General features: G+C 47.1%; 7 protein-coding genes across 7 annotated transcripts; 2 read left to right on the top strand and 5 right to left on the bottom strand.

The window, feature by feature from the left end:
• Positions 1-13: 13 nt before the first annotated feature.
• Positions 14-1,617, bottom strand: N7479_010920 (LPPG:FO 2-phospho-L-lactate transferase CofD/UPF0052; the record flags this gene model as incomplete). Its single annotated transcript, XM_057258611.1, has 2 exons — positions 14-1,377; positions 1,428-1,617. The coding sequence occupies 2 exons, from the start codon at positions 1,615-1,617 to the stop codon at positions 14-16; spliced, it is 1,554 nt and encodes a 517-aa protein (XP_057106069.1).
• Positions 1,618-2,825: 1,208 nt separating this feature from the next.
• Positions 2,826-3,830, top strand: N7479_010921 (Major facilitator superfamily domain general substrate transporter; the record flags this gene model as incomplete). The annotated part of the gene is made up of 2 exons (XM_057258612.1): positions 2,826-2,878; positions 2,939-3,830. 2 exons carry the CDS (start codon positions 2,826-2,828, stop codon positions 3,828-3,830), a joined length of 945 nt encoding a protein of 314 aa, XP_057106070.1.
• Positions 3,831-4,222: 392 nt separating this feature from the next.
• Positions 4,223-5,854, bottom strand: N7479_010922 (uncharacterized protein; the record flags this gene model as incomplete). Its single annotated transcript, XM_057258613.1, has 8 exons — positions 4,223-4,558; positions 4,610-4,866; positions 4,917-5,067; positions 5,162-5,261; positions 5,356-5,473; positions 5,543-5,548; positions 5,616-5,683; positions 5,766-5,854. 8 exons carry the CDS (start codon positions 5,852-5,854, stop codon positions 4,223-4,225), a joined length of 1,125 nt encoding a protein of 374 aa, XP_057106071.1.
• A 632-nt stretch (positions 5,855-6,486) lies between these two features.
• N7479_010923 (N-terminal protein methyltransferase) lies at positions 6,487-7,197 on the top strand (the record flags this gene model as incomplete). Its single annotated transcript, XM_057258614.1, has 1 exon — positions 6,487-7,197. One exon carries the CDS (start codon positions 6,487-6,489, stop codon positions 7,195-7,197), a length of 711 nt encoding a protein of 236 aa, XP_057106072.1.
• A 250-nt stretch (positions 7,198-7,447) lies between these two features.
• On the bottom strand, positions 7,448-12,498 carry N7479_010924 (putative zinc metallopeptidase; the record flags this gene model as incomplete). Its single annotated transcript, XM_057258615.1, has 7 exons — positions 7,448-8,860; positions 9,145-9,319; positions 9,393-9,974; positions 10,030-10,104; positions 10,170-11,015; positions 11,440-12,384; positions 12,440-12,498. 7 exons carry the CDS (start codon positions 12,496-12,498, stop codon positions 7,448-7,450), a joined length of 4,095 nt encoding a protein of 1,364 aa, XP_057106073.1.
• Positions 12,499-13,111: 613 nt separating this feature from the next.
• Positions 13,112-15,089, bottom strand: N7479_010925 (DUF4246 domain-containing protein; the record flags this gene model as incomplete). The annotated part of the gene is made up of 5 exons (XM_057258616.1): positions 13,112-13,702; positions 13,770-14,741; positions 14,793-14,871; positions 14,925-15,004; positions 15,051-15,089. 5 exons carry the CDS (start codon positions 15,087-15,089, stop codon positions 13,112-13,114), a joined length of 1,761 nt encoding a protein of 586 aa, XP_057106074.1.
• Positions 15,090-15,649: 560 nt separating this feature from the next.
• Positions 15,650-15,970, bottom strand: N7479_010926 (uncharacterized protein; the record flags this gene model as incomplete). Its single annotated transcript, XM_057258617.1, has 1 exon — positions 15,650-15,970. One exon carries the CDS (start codon positions 15,968-15,970, stop codon positions 15,650-15,652), a length of 321 nt encoding a protein of 106 aa, XP_057106075.1.
• Between the last annotated feature and the right edge of the window lie 374 nt (positions 15,971-16,344).

Here is a 16,344-nt window from a genome sequence, read left to right on the forward strand (position 1 = left end):
TTCTAAACATATACTATTGCACATTCGCTCGATCCCTTCTTGCAGGATCGAGTGTATTCCGTCGACTAAGTGCATTTCCCAGAGCTCCCCGAATCATCGCATCCCCCTTTTTCCCCAACACTACCTCAATGGCCTGTACAAGGGCATTGGGGTCATATTGCATTCCCACAACAGTCTCCTTATCGCCACCCTTCGTCACAATCTTTCGTCCGTAAAGGCGAAGTGTTTCGATACCCATATGCGTGAGCCGCTCACGGTCCACATGCGGTGTACCCGGACCATCGAGATGCAATATATGAGTCACATAGTTGGTATATGGGAGGGATCTGTAATTTTGGACATTGTCTTGCACTGAAGCCGTCGCAGGGTTCTCGATTTGATACCGAGAATGAACAATCGGGCCCCGTCCACGGCTTTCCTCTCCAGCGCTTACAATCGCTTCAACGAAATCAGACGCGGCAAACGGTGCAGATGGAGGCCCCGTTTCCCGATCCAATGATCCGTTCAAAATGAGGATCTTGTGCCTAGCTGGACTCGAGACGATGCTTTTGCCTACACCTCGCAAGACGATGGCAGGGATGATTGATGTGTAGAGAGATCCGATACTGTAGATAATGGCCTGGGAGTCATTTATTGCTTCCAGCACTCGTGGGTTCGCCGGTGGTCGGATCTCCTGGCCATAGGGGTTTATGTACCAGATGCGAGTGATTCTGGAACTCAAATCTTCGTTCTCGGTTTTACTGAACTTGATATTCTTGTTGCGGAGAGTTGCCAGAGAGCCGGGAAGGTGATCCTCTTCGTAGGTCGTTGGGTCCGACATTTCGGAATCCGTGTAATCAATATCGTCCCCATCGGCAAGGAGCAGACTCGGCCTTCTTGTGCGGGGGTTGTGCTCGAGGGCTGTCGCCTCACTTGGGTGCGAGATGCTGTTCTGGCCGACAATGACAGTTCCATCCGCAAGCGATGCAGATATATGGTGAGAGAAATTGGAGTTGATTGCTGGGATTACGCGCACCAAATCTGATGGGACACCACAGATACTGCCGAGTAAATAGATGGCACTTTCGAAGCTTCCACTGAACAGCCGGGCGGCAGTCAAGAAAAGATTTCCCACACTTGCGGAGGTGAAGTCAAAGGTTGATGATGGCGGTCGGGCTCGCTTCAGGATTTCCAGGTTTAGTACATTGAAGAATGAGCGTATCAACTCTTTCTTTGCCGGACTGATAGCTGTCCATAGCTCAGATGTGCCGTCAACAATGGACTGCCATTCATTGGTTGCGATGCCTGCTTCCGCAGGGAGCCGATGGTTAAACAATGCCTTGACTGCTGACCTCTCAGGGTTTGCTGGCGAATCCGGAATCAGACGTACCAATCGACCTGTCCGACAAATTAGCAAGCGAGTTCGGGGAGATGCAAAGAGTTCGTACTTCGAACGTCACCAATCCCAGGGCCACCAAATATTCGAATTAACTCGGAAGAGGATCCTCCGTTATCACTGATTGGGATGATGTAGCTAAGTGGACAATTTTTGCTTTCACGGACGGCGCTGAATACATCGACCAGATTGTTCGCCGCGCTCCCTCCTGATATGACAACAATCCCTCTATTGGTCGCCATGGCCAAATATTTTGTTCTGCTGCTTGTAGCACCCGAAAAGCTTAAAATTCAACGCGAAGCCACTAATAAATTTTCAAGGTGTTCGAATATTTACAAAGATGAAATGTAAGACATTGGGGGCACGTCTGGGCCCAGACGCGCGCAACAATGACACATTTCCAAAAACAGCCGCGAACACAAAAACAGGCAACTGCGAGAACAACTCGGGCTTTTATTAAGAATGTCTTATATAAATAGCTGCCAAATTCAAATGGAACTCCAATACACAAATTCTCTCCTATGTATTAGCTATTTATATACTTATTTGACTACGTGGCTCTGTATAGTCATTGATTTTCTATAGTTGTAGACAGACCAAGGTCCTATGTGCCGTAGCATTTGCTACGATACAAGAAATGTTGTGAAATGCTTGTGGCATCGAAGAAGAACGACCACTCAGTGTCTGCAACCCTAATCCGAATACGGTCCCAGATCGAACAAGGAGTTTCCCTGTAAACTCACAGCTCCATGGATTTGACGATATAAGACCAGTAGTTCCAGACTAGATGCTAGCAAGAGTAGTTGAACAAAGTCGTCTCCTTGATCAATATCACTCTTCAACCTGGCAATTGATATAATCAACCATCCCTGATATGTCTATAGCTGAAGACGCCAAACCTCAGGCTTTGCATTCTGATAACCCCAGATGTATCGCTATCGATGCAGACGCCGAGAAGAGGCTAGTTCGAAAGATCGATCTACATTTAATGCCTTCGATCTTTATTCTTCACCTTTTGTCCTATATGGTACATTGATCTAGAGATTGCAACCTATATTCTGCTAAACGTACTAGGACAGATCGAACATTGGTCTTGCAAAGATAGCCGGAATGGAAGATGACCTGCATCTCACCTCACATCAATACTATACAGCGGTGATAGTATTGGTGATTGGCTATACTATTGCTGTGGTGCCCTCTAAGTAAGATAAGAGCCTCGTATCTTCCACATGCAAAATTCTAAATCTAGATCTAGCATGATTCTCTCTCAGACTCGCCCATCGGTTTTTATTCCAATAATCACATTTGCTTGGGGATCTATAGCAGCCTTGATAGGAGCTGTCCGTAACCAGGGCCAATTGATAGCCTTAAGATTTCTTCTTGGGGTCTTTGAAGCAGGCTTTGGTGTGAGTGCCTCGAGTAATATTCCACGAATCCACCTCTAACTCTAATGAAGCCCGCTGTGATCTTCTTGATTTCTGCATGGTATCGGAAGAACGAGCAGTATGTTTCCCTCTATCTACAACACTAGCTGAGATTTGAATTATTACTTACCGCAACTAGATCAAAACGGTGCATCACATTCCTAACCGCAGGCATACTATCAGGAGCCTTCGGGGGTGTAATCTCGGGAGCTATCACATCGTCATTAGATGGCGCACACGATATCCGCGGCTGGAGATGGCTCTTTATTATCGAAGGTGTCACAACTGCTGGAGTAAGTTTGATCATCCACTGGACTCTACTCGACTATCCGCACAACAGTCATGCACTATCCCCCGAGGAACGAAAACTAGGCCAACAGAGGCTCATCGAAGACGGAACGGCTGACCAAGGCGAATCAAAAACCCAGAGCATCTCTATATTCGTACTCTTGCTCAAAGCACTCTCCAATTGGCGAATCTGGGTACTGATCCCGGGCTACATGACCATTTTTGGAGCCTCGGCTATCTCATACTTCTATCCAACCTTGGTCAATGGCATGGGGTATGCCTCCGCCACCGCGCAGTACATGACAGCTCCGCTGTATATTGCCTCCCTAGCTGCTGTTATCCCCATTTGCTGGGTTGCTGACCGCAAACCCCATGCTAGAGGGCGGCTATTGGTGGGCGACTTGATACTCGGGATGGTGTTCTTCGCTCTTACAGTAGGTATTCGAGACTGTACTGCGCGATATGTGTTTTTGTGCTTTATTAACATGACTATCTTAACGGGAAGCGCGCTGGGTCTTTCATTTGCTGCTACGGCTCTGGCTCCGGTTACTCGTGATGTTCGTGCGATCATGCTCGCGTGGATGTCTGGCGTTGCTGCTTTGGCACAGTTATACGGGAGTGCACTGTTTCCAGAGGAAGATTCACCTGTGTATATCGTCGGGTTTTCTGTGTTTGCTGCTACATTCGCCATCGGGGCTGTTTCATACGGCCTGGCTGATATTTTGTTCAAGCGTTATCCATGAAAGGGGTAATATGATATGCTACATCATCTCAAAGTCATCGAGAAAGATGTCTATCTGAAACATTGAATCGCAACCACTATACTGCGCAATATAAATGCTAGGAATAAATATATAGTTGATACAATAATATATCCATGGATCAATTTCATGCAAGCGTTGATTATAAATCCTATCCCCAATGAAAACAGCCAAATATCGTCTATGTCCCCTAACTTTACATGCATGTTCTGTCCTGTCCAGACAAGACATCATCTTTATCAAAATTTAACATAAGCATCGGATTTATTTATCCGAGCTTGGATTCGTGAAACAATAGGCTCACGTGAAATGTGCACCGCGTGTTCCAAATTTCCGTCGATTGCTTCAGTTCGCCAATACACTCGCGTTTGTGCTTAGTGAGTCACCTGAGCAGCAGCAGCAGCGGGGGCGGAGCTGCCACTGTAGAGAACCAACAGAATGAGGATGCAGGGAACACCAACAAGGATGACCTTGGTGCGTGCAGGGTTGGTGCGGTTATACTCACCAACCTGGAGGCGCACATCGGTAACAAGGCTCTGGCACTTTTCAGCACCGAGCTTGTAGTACACCAGACCAGCCAGGGCGATAGAGTAACCGAAGAACTGCTGGGCAGTGACGGGATCGCGGAAAATAAACATAGAGGCACCGACAAGGAGGATATCCTTGAGGATACCAGCCATGGTCAGGACAACAGCAGAAGTCTTGCCAATCTATTGGTGTGTTAGCAAGTGGTTACTATCCATGCAATAAACATGACTTACCAGCAAAACAACAGAGGCGTTAAGAAGGAAAGCAACCAGTGCGTTGGCGACAAGAGTTCCGATACCGAGACCGTAGATATCACCCATAGTAAGACGGGGAGCCTCAGCGAAGAGGGTGACAACACCGTTGGTAATAGCGCAGGCCGGGGCATAATAGTATAGAGAGACCAAGGGGTCCATCTTGAACTCGGCGGAGCTGAGCAAACGCTGGACCATGACAAGACGAAGGGCCTCGAAGACGATACCGGCAATCTGGACTGTATAGTTGTTAGACATCGATTGTCAAATATACCGGAAGATAACATACTGAGGAAGCCGACCATCTCGAACTTGATCTCGCCGAACGAGGCAATCACAACACCAACAACAATGAGAGACACATTGCCGAGAGTCTTCAAGTTGGTGGGAGCGATTCCGAAAGCCCAGGTGGCCAAGAGGGTTGCGACGGCGTTGGTAGCCTAGAAAACATGGTATTAGCATTGAGTCAAGCCTAGAACTCGAGAGCGCGGGCGGAGATCGCAATCGAGGCCAAAATTCCCGGTTCAAACGCACCTTAAGCATCTGGATAAAGGAAACACTCAGGTAGAGGTATGCCAGGTTTCCGCAGATCAGACTCAAACTGAACATGATACCAATGGGCACAATGGCGCGCCTGTGTCGCACAAATCCACTGGTTAGCGATCGAGAATTCGGGTCGGACTCCAGCTGTGCTAGTTATTCCATGTTGCATCATCAGGGTTGCTCACGTATAGGTGGCCGGGTTCATGGGAACCTTGTGGCGCGAGTCAAGTACGGTGGTGAACCGGGCGAGAATCTGGGTCATCGCTGTGGCGAACACCATGTGCCAGGTCGTCAAGAAGAGCGCTGGTATCTCATGTCAATAACTAATTTCTGTGGACGCGGTTGAAACTCGATTGCGCCGGAGGAACTCACGGAAGTCTAGAAGCAATACAAGTTAGCATAGTCCAATGCGAAGAATAGGGGATCAGTGATAAGGGGTCCATACTGAACTTGGCGCTCGCAAGAACCCATTTGTTGAACAGGATGACGCTGGAGCTCAGAGCAATCCACAGGCTAAAAACTCGAGTCTTAATTTCATTTTCGACAGCAGCGCCCTATTCAGAGCCCTGGATCGTATGTAGATAGTGTTACGTACGCGATGTAGAAGCCGGGGTGGAGGCCGTTGTCCTTGGGAGCAGGAGAGCCACTCTCGAGCTTACGCTCATCTGAGCGATCGTTTGCCATTATGAAAAATCAAAAAACAGTATAAAAGAATGACTGTGGTGAGTAGAGAAAAGTTGGTTTGAAAAGGGAGATGATAAGGGGAAAGAAATGATTTATGAACGATCGGCAGTTTACACCCAAATGGAGACGCTACAGCGGGCACTTCCAATCACAACGCTGTTTTAACGGGTGTGTCGCCCCAGCCCAGTGCTTACACGTAATCCAAGTCCCTGAACTCAAGTTTCAGGGTATTAGAGATTAGGATCAGAGATTTTTCTGGTTTATCCCTGTCGATCTTAGCACAGCCCAGTTTTTATTTCTTGTCTAGCGTGTCACGTCTTCATGGGGTCAATTAGGGTGAAATAGGGTCAATTAAAGTCCATTGCCAAGAATACATGGAAGTGTCTATTTTAGCACTCTAAGACAAAGATTAAAACAACCAATCATACTAAAGTATGCACTATATGCATATCGAAGATTAGAGTCTATATCGATGTACATCTACCGTTGTACGTTGCAGTTGCTATATGATCACGTGATAGGGGTTGATATAGTTTTTCTTATGATACATCATCAACCTAAGACAATCCTGCCTCTTACGGATGTTCAATCATTCCAATAAATAATCACACACCCTTATCAAAATTTCCAATATGACAGACTCAAACACTGCGCCTGATTCTAAAATCAATCATGCTGCCTCCTTGAAATACTGGAACAGTGTCCCAGCCACCACGGGCAGCATGCTCGGCGAGTTCCCATCTGTGTCACGCATTGACCTACAAGGGTCTAAAAGCTTCCTAGCCAAGGTTCGCCGTTTACTACCAGGCGTTCAATCTGAGGGCAAATTTCATCAAGGTGTGGATTGTGGCGCCGGTGTTGGCCGAGTGACAGAGGGCTTCCTGAGCCATGTCTGCGATGTGGTAGACGCGGTAGAGCCGGTAGCCAAATTCACACAAGTGATGAAAGATAGCCAATTGAAACGAGATGGCGTCATTGGAACTATCTACACGCGCGGCCTTGAAGATTGGACCCCAGAGAAGAAATACGATTTAATCTGGGTCCAGTGGTGTGTGGGCCATCTCACGGATTCACAACTCATTGACTATACGGTGCGGTGTCGCAAGTCGCTGACTGAAAACGGCCTGATGGTTCTCAAGGAGAACCTCTCCACCCATTTCGCTGGACAGGATATGTACGACAGTGAGGACAGTAGCGTCACAAGGACAGATGCGAAATTCAGAGAAGTCTTCAAGGCAGCTGGCATGGAGGTCGTCAAGTCGGAACTCCAGAAGGGATTTCCCAAGTCTTTCAATCTCTTGCCTGTCCAGTTCTATGCCTTGCGGCCAAAGACAGACAATTAGCCTTTTATTCATTGTGTCTCTCATTTGCCTGATCTTTGAGGATCCACGGTGATACCAGGTTGGTGTCAGCATATTTTATTATTAATCGAACGGGGACTTTGATGGATGCCTGCATGAATATGAAGTTTCCGGTTCGGTTAAATGCATTGATTGATATCTTTAATCGCCAAGTTGCATATATGATCCCATCAATTGACCGTTATGTACATATGACCACTTTCTTCGATAGTCACTGTCGCATGAAACCAAATCAAAATTGATACAAAGTATCCGAATCTGCAACAACACACGGAGAAATCTTAAGTCGTCCACCACAAATCACATCCCTATTCAATTTTCCCGGCGGAGTCCACACAAACTCCGCAACATTTGTTCTCGACCGAGACACACCACACCCAGTGTCATCTCTATTATGGACCAGTAACAGGTCTGGTTGACACCCCTGCTTTACACATAGACCCGAATGGGATGGCGAGAGCCCAATAGCAGCCCTGGCTCGTGTCGAAACACATTCATAAAGCAGCTCCGCATCCGCCTGACTTCCAGCCTGATAGACTCCCACGCCTAGGCAAGCCAACGATAATGGATCGGGCAAACCCCATGGAGTAAATGAATTGCCAACATTATTCACCCCAATCACTGCATCCAGGTTGTACTTCCGGATCATTTCTATGACTTGTAGAGTACCCCTCGGGCGATCTTGCGGAGACTTGGAGTCCACGCTCGTTCTGGGAGGTGATGCCATGTACATATCACTTGTTGGCAGACCCACGAAGCTGACTGGGAGTTTATTCTCGTGGATTTCAATTGCCAGTCGAGCCCATTCGTTTTCCGTGAGCAATGTCAGTCGTGTACAATGACCAAGCATGACGCGCTTGTTTGTTGAGTCGGTGGTCCAGCTTCGTTGTTTGAGGGTCTGTAAGACATGCCAAACTAGGGCCTCTTTGGTTGAATCAAGGTTGTAATCAAGATGGAAATCGACGTGTTTGTTCAGCTTCAAGGCACGATCAATCGCCCATTCGATGTTTTGCTTTGCAGCCTCGGGATTGGATTCGACGTATGGTGTTGTCCCAATAACATCAATTTGGGAATATTTATCAAGAGCGGTTTCCAGAAAGTCCATGTTTTGCTTCCCGTGCTCACTGGAGAATATAGGATCTTGCGCGAAACAAGCGATTTGGATATCGCAAGAATCTTTCCATTGATTTTTCAAAGCAACAGCGGCTTCTAAACAAATAAGCTGCACAGTATGGTCTACCTCCACAAATGCTCTCATTGCAGTGACTCCTGATGCAACAGACTCAGCAAGGAGCCACTCTCCTCTTTTAATGATATCGGAATGGCTGAATTGTTGTTTAGCCTTGGTCGTGGAGGACAAAGCCTCCTGAAACGTGCCTGCTGTAGGTAGAAATGGGGCATACTCAGGTGCACTATGGATAAATGCTTTATCTAGGTGAATGTGAGGGTGTATCAAGGCTGGTAGAGCTAGAGGTGACTCGAAATCATTCTTGATAGTGGGTTCATGCGGGGTCACAGAGGTGATTGTGCCTTGTGGAGAGTCTGCATGGTATTCAATCTGGATATCCCAGGTGGACGGCTCCCCTGCCAATCGAACACCACGAATGGACTTAATCACGCTCGTCAGTTGTGGTGGAGGCATATCCTTGTGCAAGCGAAGTTTTGTCTGAGTTGGACCCTTTCCCGAAGTGTCCCCGCAGCGCGTGGGGGCTCGACGGCATGAGGATCACGGGCTTACTGATAACACACCCACAGTGGACAACTTTGAAACAACAATATATTCAATAGACTCAAAATAGTAGCCTCGATGATCTCCAGCGCATTTAAATTCACAAATATACATGCAAATGCGAAGTAACAAAATAAGTGTATCTACTTGAGTACAGATCAAGAGGCTCTCTACTAAGCTCCCCGAACTAATACTCGCACTTTCTGACGGATTGTCTTCAACATGCTGACAACTGTATCCGCTGTTTCGCAATGCTGCGCCCATGGCTCAATGGATTGAATTGCTTCTTTGACCAGATCGTCAAAGTCCGGAACAAGGGCTTCCAAAGCCGGCGTGGTTTTCGCAGTCGAGAGAGTGAAAATGGCAGCCAACATTCTAGATGTGTAAGATAAGTAAGTGAGATTTAGAAAGTTGCAAAAACCACTTGAGCGCAGACAGATGATCTTACCCTTGCATTCTATGCCAGTTTGAGTGTGTTCTTTTGCGCAGAAGAAGTGATCCTGCCCAGACGAACTTGCGGCAGCTATCGACGCACTTTTTGCAATTTGCGAAAACAAACTCCGGCAATACCGTACTGCCCTGAGTGTGGGCAGCAAAAACAAGACTCGGGCGGCAGATGATGTGTTTTGTGGCATAGTACCGGGCGAGAATGTATGTATCGTAAGTGTGATCCGCGGATATTGAATTGCCTAGGGTTGGCCTGATGGGGTTTGGGAGAGAGTCAAACCAGTTCTCTAATTGACGATCGAGCTCCTCGCTGATGGTCTTGAGAGAGGCAATCGAATACTTTTGCGGAGCTGCAGCCGGGGTATCACCTGTGAGTTGTGGCGGAGGGCTGGAATGGAAATTATCCTGGTTGGATTTTGCATACAGAGCGCTGTGCACGCGGTTGAGAAGCTTTCGAATTGAGCACATTGCAAGGAAAACAAGATGACCGTTTCGGCTATCTTCCGAAATTCGAGGAAAGGGCAATCTATCGACGAGGAGCTCAATACCACTGGGAGGGAAATGAAACTCTGCGAGATCGTCACTAGGGCGAGGTGATTGTTAGCTGGATGTGAGATAATCCCAGATTATATACCTACCATTCGAGAATAAAACAGCCCCAGGCAGTCCGATAGAGACTAGCTCGTTCTTCATGCGTGTTCATGTCATGTAGTCTGTATCCAATATCAATATCAATATCAATATTATGCTGGAATCAGATATCAGAGAAGACACTCACTCGGAAATCATGATCTGCACACTACCAGACGCATCCCGAATCATTTGCCATGCTTGAATTGGGCGCCCTATGTGACGCAGATACATAGAGCCGTAGAATAAAGCCAAAGGCAACAAGTGGTCCGCCGTAAAGGACGTTATCAAGGGATTGTTCAAGTAGTTATATGCGGACGCGAAATATTCCATCCCACTCAGATCTTTCTCCGCTTCGATATCAAAAATGCGTTGAGGATTCGAGGAGGCCTTTCCTAAAGCCAAAATGACGAGGTAAAGTGAAGTTTGGATGCTGTTAACCTTGGTGTATGAGGAGAAAGTGTCAAAGAGCATATGTAACAACTGCGGCTCGAGAACTGGGAAGTACGGATGGACATGGTTGAGGAACTCGGAGATCAGAGGTTTGGTAACCTGGGGATGCAGTCGGGATCTGTCGATCTGTTCAAAGGCCTGGGGTATACCTGGGACCTGGATACTGTTGAATGGGCGCTTTTTCTCTATCTGCTTAAAAAAGTCTTGAGGGTAGTCGCCAACCAAATTCTTGATTCGATCCAACGAAAATAGGCTTCCTGTTGGTGTATGGTGACCGGGAGGAATAGTGAATGCATATTCATGGCCGTATGGATTCTCTGGTGAAAAGAGGGTGAAAGAGGATTTATCGTATACATGATCCGATGATGGGTCCCAGTCGTATTTTGGCTGTGACGAATAGACAGCGGAAGTCGACCGACCCATATGATCGGATGAAGAGCCTACTCGAGCAGAGAGCTCTGTAATGGCGTCCTTCTGTTGCTCGATCAGGGTTTCCAGATGGGTTAAGCGAAGCAGGATTTCAGCCGGGATATCCTGCACCCTATCGATCGTCACTATCTAGGAACCCTTTATACGAGGTGACGCTTTCTACCTGTCGCTTTCTTGATAGACACACTGAGCCCCCGCGTCGGTGCAAAGGCCACATGTCGGCTTCTGACCATCGCACTTCCGTTTCCTAGTTTTTCTACTTAGTGACCGGGGTTAAACAGAGGAATTGAAACCCCTACCTATGTCGACAGAAATTACATGCAATTGATGCACGCTTCCGTGGATAATCAACGGGAGGGCGAGATTCAAATGATTTCATATTTGCTTGAGCGAAACGGAAGATCGACGTCAAAGGTTCACTGCGGGGTCGTCAGCAAAACGCCAAAAAAAACTAGGCTCCCCCCCTTAATAATCAAATCTGCTCCAAGTATAGATTCACCTATTAAAAATGCAAAAAAGGAGTTATATTAATTTACCGATAAGACTTTACTCCTGCTAGTTGAAGCAATCGATCTGTGTGCTCTGGCACTTCCAATGGCACAGAACGATTGCGAGGATCAACGGTACCATCCGGGAGATACACCACTTCATCACGTATAACTATATTCTCATGTGGCCAATGAGTCGTGGCTCGGTATGACTCAAAGGCTTCCTTCTTCCGTTTCAAGGTCTCCTCGGTGGCCAACTTAACAGGTGCATATGACGCATAAATCACCGTTCGGATCGTGTTGCTGTTCACTGTTGGTTCCCCACCCCAGTGCACAGTGCGCGAATCCCACACGATTAAATCACCGGGTTCCGCGAGCACCTTGATTGGTTTCATGCCATGATCCACAAACCATTGAATTTCTTCCTCGCTGAATAGGCGTATGTCCTTCTGCTCCCAGGTGGATGGATCGGTCTCAGTGTCAAAGAAATCTTCGATTACAGTGTTCGACCGCGGGAACACCATAAGGGACCCATCTTCGGGACCCGCATGGCTTAGATTGATAATTCCCTGAATACAGTGGAGCCCGCGACGAATTGGCGACTGATCCACGTGGGGCCATGGTTTTTGGGCAGGCTTGTCTTCTCGGTTGGGCAAAGTGATGTTCAGTGCGTCAAACGAGACAAGTAGCTCATCGGTACCCCAGATCTTGGCGAATGCCTCCAATACCTTTGGCTCCATGCGACAGTCCCACATGAATTTTTCATGAGTAACAGAATATCCATTGAATGTATTTACTTTGCTTTGAACAGGCAAGTTGTCTATGGTCCATGTGGAAGGATCATCAAGGTCGAACGCTGTATTGAAAGACGCGAGCCAGTCCAGGGCTTTTCGCTGATAGCCCTGGGCCCTTTCAGGATCGATGGCATTCTTGATGATTGCATAGCCTTGATCGTGAAGGTCGTCTCTCCAATCTCCATATGGGCCACTCAGCCTAGCGTTCTGAATTAGCAATTGTTGTCTAGTAGTGAGAAACATAGGACACTTACCTGAAAGAAGCTTGATTGATAGGTGGAACAGTGGTAGTGGTGGTAGTCATAGTGGCCATGGTAGCTGTCTAAAGAGAACTGTAAAGCTTTAGGACTTAAATTGACGACAAAATAACGGGGGGAGTTGCTAGGTTTAAGTATGTGAGATATCCCAATGTGATCTATCATCTGGCCATTCAGAACCAGGATGTATAGAAATTCGTATTGTCAACAGAGCAATCTGATCCCTTGGCGGATAAGCGGGGATCGACCCCGCCAACATTGAAGTTAACAGCGGAAGTGTTTCAGACGGTCCGTTTAGCCGCCCTTCCGCTTTATTCATGAACCAATCAGCTATGGCATTGAATGGAGAAAAAAAATGGAACTGTTTGATTGTATCGGGGAGCTAAATTCGAACCAATCCGGTCTTCCTTGAGGCCCATCAAAATTGGCGGTAACACGTCGAAATAGGCCATGTGGACGTTGTCGGCGCAGCTCCATCAGCGTCTTCCGAGTTGCCGGACGCCACCTGGGCAAAAAGACAACCAAAAGAGGCCTTATGCAGAGGAAAGATTCCGGGTATTTATATCCGTTAGTTCTTTACCAATCACACTGATTTCTGCTTCTAGATCAGGCTAAAGGCCTCTGGGCATCGAAAGCTTTCTCCCGGATACATCGTTAACAATGAACTATCTAATGCTCACAAAGAGAGAAATCTCCCGATTCAAACAAATTGTTATGGTTTACAGCCCCGACACTGCGCTCTTCCATGAGCTCAAGTCTGTAAGCTTCTGCCTCTTTCATGCTCATCATCGGGCCCAATATATCTTGACCGGGTGCATGCGGCGAGTTTGCTGACCCCCGTGAATGCACACTATCCACAACCTTCAAATTTTGCGGCGCCCAGTCCTCTCGCTGTGGAGGAACATTGGCAGATGAGATCACACGTCTATGGGGATCGATGAGAAACAGTGCGAGGATCTTGCGATGTCCTCTTTTTGATCTGTCGGCCAACGAAAATGCAGACACTTTGTGCTGAACAGAATTTGGGAATGTCAGGAGTCGACCCTCTTGACAAACCACGCCTCCAGCCTCTTGCGTAACTTTGGTTCCATTGAAATAACCATCCGTAACTAAGCCATAAACATCTTGGAGAAACTTGTGCCGATCTTGCTCGTATTCAACGTCGTCCATATAGCTACTTCTTTGCCGGAAAAACAGCGAACTTTCCGTGATGTTTTGATTGTCATAATAGTAGATTGAAGTTGCACATATGCGCTCATTCTAATTAGAGATTAGTAAGATTGGCGCTTGAGCTTCGGACATTAGAATAAGGTAAAATGAAACTGACCAGTTGCCCCTCTATGTGCCAGGTACCTCCTTCATAGTCAGGGTTTTCGGGGGTTAATTCGATATTTGCCAATTTTACAATCACTTGTAGTCCACTTTTGCCAAATTGCTCCTTCAGCTTGACTTTTTCCCAGTCGTCGACCTCGAAAATCTCGAAATCGCCTGGCTCAGGGAGTAGTATCGGGCCGGAATACTCCCATTTCTCATGTCGCTCCCTGTAGTCATCTTCATCAAAGCTATCATCGGCATCTTTAGGACGCATAGGCTCTGGTTCTAGGCGATCACCGTACTCGACCGCTCTATACTGGATCCTTTGACGCCTTGTCCCTCTGCTCAAGGACTGATCCCAAAGCGGGATCGTTCTCGTAATGACCCTCTTAACCACATCATACAGTGCCCGATGCTCAAGCGGATGGACATTATTGATGTAAGAAGCTATCTCACATCTGGAATCTTTGTTGATATCCACATCACACGGGAGCCACTGGAATTTTCGACTGAGTTCTGGCCGATCATAGTTATAATGCACCATGTGACGCTTCAACTCAACACGAGTCTCTTCTTCTGAGGGAGTTGGGATCAAAGTACCCTGTCCCATACTGCTCAGACAGTCATCGACGCCGATGATTTGGTCAGGGAGAACTCGAGTTCGACCGTAGACGATTGGAAACAATGAAGGATGGACTAGGTTAACAACTTTCTGATCGGATCCAGGATGGTAGTCCCTTTGGGCTTCGGGTACTTTTTCGAAAAGAGCTGCTGCCTGTCTCAATTCCTGCTGCAGTTGCCTGGAAATGGCGCTGTCGGATTTGACGACTCCAGAATCAAAAACAGTGACATGGCCTGTTTTTTGGAAAATGCCAGCTTTCCACTGCAGCTCTTTGATAATCCAATTCATCATTTTTGGTGTAACATCTTGTCCACTCTTGGCGACCTCTTCGCGCCATTTGGACGTGATGTGGCTGTCGAATACCTGGAAGAAATCAACATTATAAATACCATTAAGAGGAACCTAGACAGGTACCTTTTTATCCCAATCGGACTTGTCTGTGATGTTATTCATTACTCGCATCATCAAAAGTTCTCTGTGTGTGACGATTTCACTAGAGAAATTGTGTTAGCTTCAAAGCTGTGGCGTTTTGTGACTATGCCTTACTCCATGTATTCCATGTGACTTGGGTCTAAGGCATTCGGAAAGCCAAACAAGCTGGTAAAGCGGTCCTCGCAGATATTTGGCTAGTCATATTAGCATATGCTATGTTCCCAAGGGGGTGAGTCTGACTTCGGGTGGACAGTTCAGGGGCACATTGAAACCAGGCATTTCAAGCTTTCCGTTGGCAATCGAAGAGATGTTACGGGCTAGACGCCTCCCCGGTCTCAAAGAGAGCGCCATTGCATTTTTATCATGGTGCTCGATTTTATTTCAGTGAAGAAAATATAAGAGAGCAGCGCAAACCAACTTAACCATGTAGTTAACTAGGCCACAAGTGGAGCTTAGTGCCTTGATTGCAAGGCTACCAATATCTGTCAGAGCAAATACAGAGTATTTTACCACTAGGCCACAACAAAAACCAAGGTTCCTGTTTATAGCCTAGGGAGGCTTGTATTGCGCTGTCAATATCAACTTAGTTAACTAACAACTATCTACACAATTTACGGATCTTCATTGCATTCTATGCAAATACAAGAAGGTAGGCCTCTGAGAATATGTGACACATTGACTCACGTTCGCTATTTCTTCCCACTATTTTCTAGACTGCCTCGACCTGCGAGCCAATCCTTGATTTGTATTGGAATATTTGAAATTGCATTCCACTGGCATCTACTTAGGCCTTGCAGCTCATGGTAACCGTAAGTCTGCCAACATTTCCAAACTTAATGCTATTTTTTTGGCCTGACGGTGAAAGCGTGGTGCGATTCTCCAGTTTGTTCCCGGACCACGAGTCTAATCCCACCACCCATTACCACGTCGTCATTCACCTCAACGTGATTTTCCTTCCCAACGATACCATCATCAGCGGAAAGGTTGCACACGTCGGATAGCTTTTCTAGGACCAGGATCTTATCAACAAGGTTGCGCCGACATTTCCCTAAAGTGAGAATTCGGTCACTCTCGCTACAAACACGGACGACCGCGTGTCCCTGGACGAGACTGCCGGTACCATCTTTGATCCTTCTGTCAACATATGTGCACTTCTCCATCTACAACTATCATTCCTCTGCCCCCTCGCTGCGAGGATCCCTTGTCTTGGAAGACAACCAGTGCTGACTATTCTTAACAGACCAAGTATCGTGGTTTGAAAAAGGTGGAATTTTAATATCCTCCTTGTGTGTTTCCCTGTGCGATCTGACGCTTGAAGAAACGGCACCGCACTCTTCGCGACTGTCTTAACAAGCTCAAGGTTCGAGAGGTCACTGTTACCAAACCCCATCAAATGGAAACATTCGCCCAGCCCGAGACGCATCCCAGCAAGCTTTTAGGATCCCCAAGATCCTCAGCGTCATATTCGCCCAAAATAATCGTGATGGGGGTGAAACTCCATCCCACCATTCCGACTTCCTCAAATGGGCGCTTG

The sequence above is a fragment of the Penicillium vulpinum genome (genome assembly GCF_028829585.1).
Source record: "Penicillium vulpinum strain IBT 29486 chromosome Unknown utg000004l_segment0_segment0, whole genome shotgun sequence".
NCBI classification, from domain to species: Eukaryota; Fungi; Ascomycota; class Eurotiomycetes; order Eurotiales; family Aspergillaceae; genus Penicillium; species Penicillium vulpinum.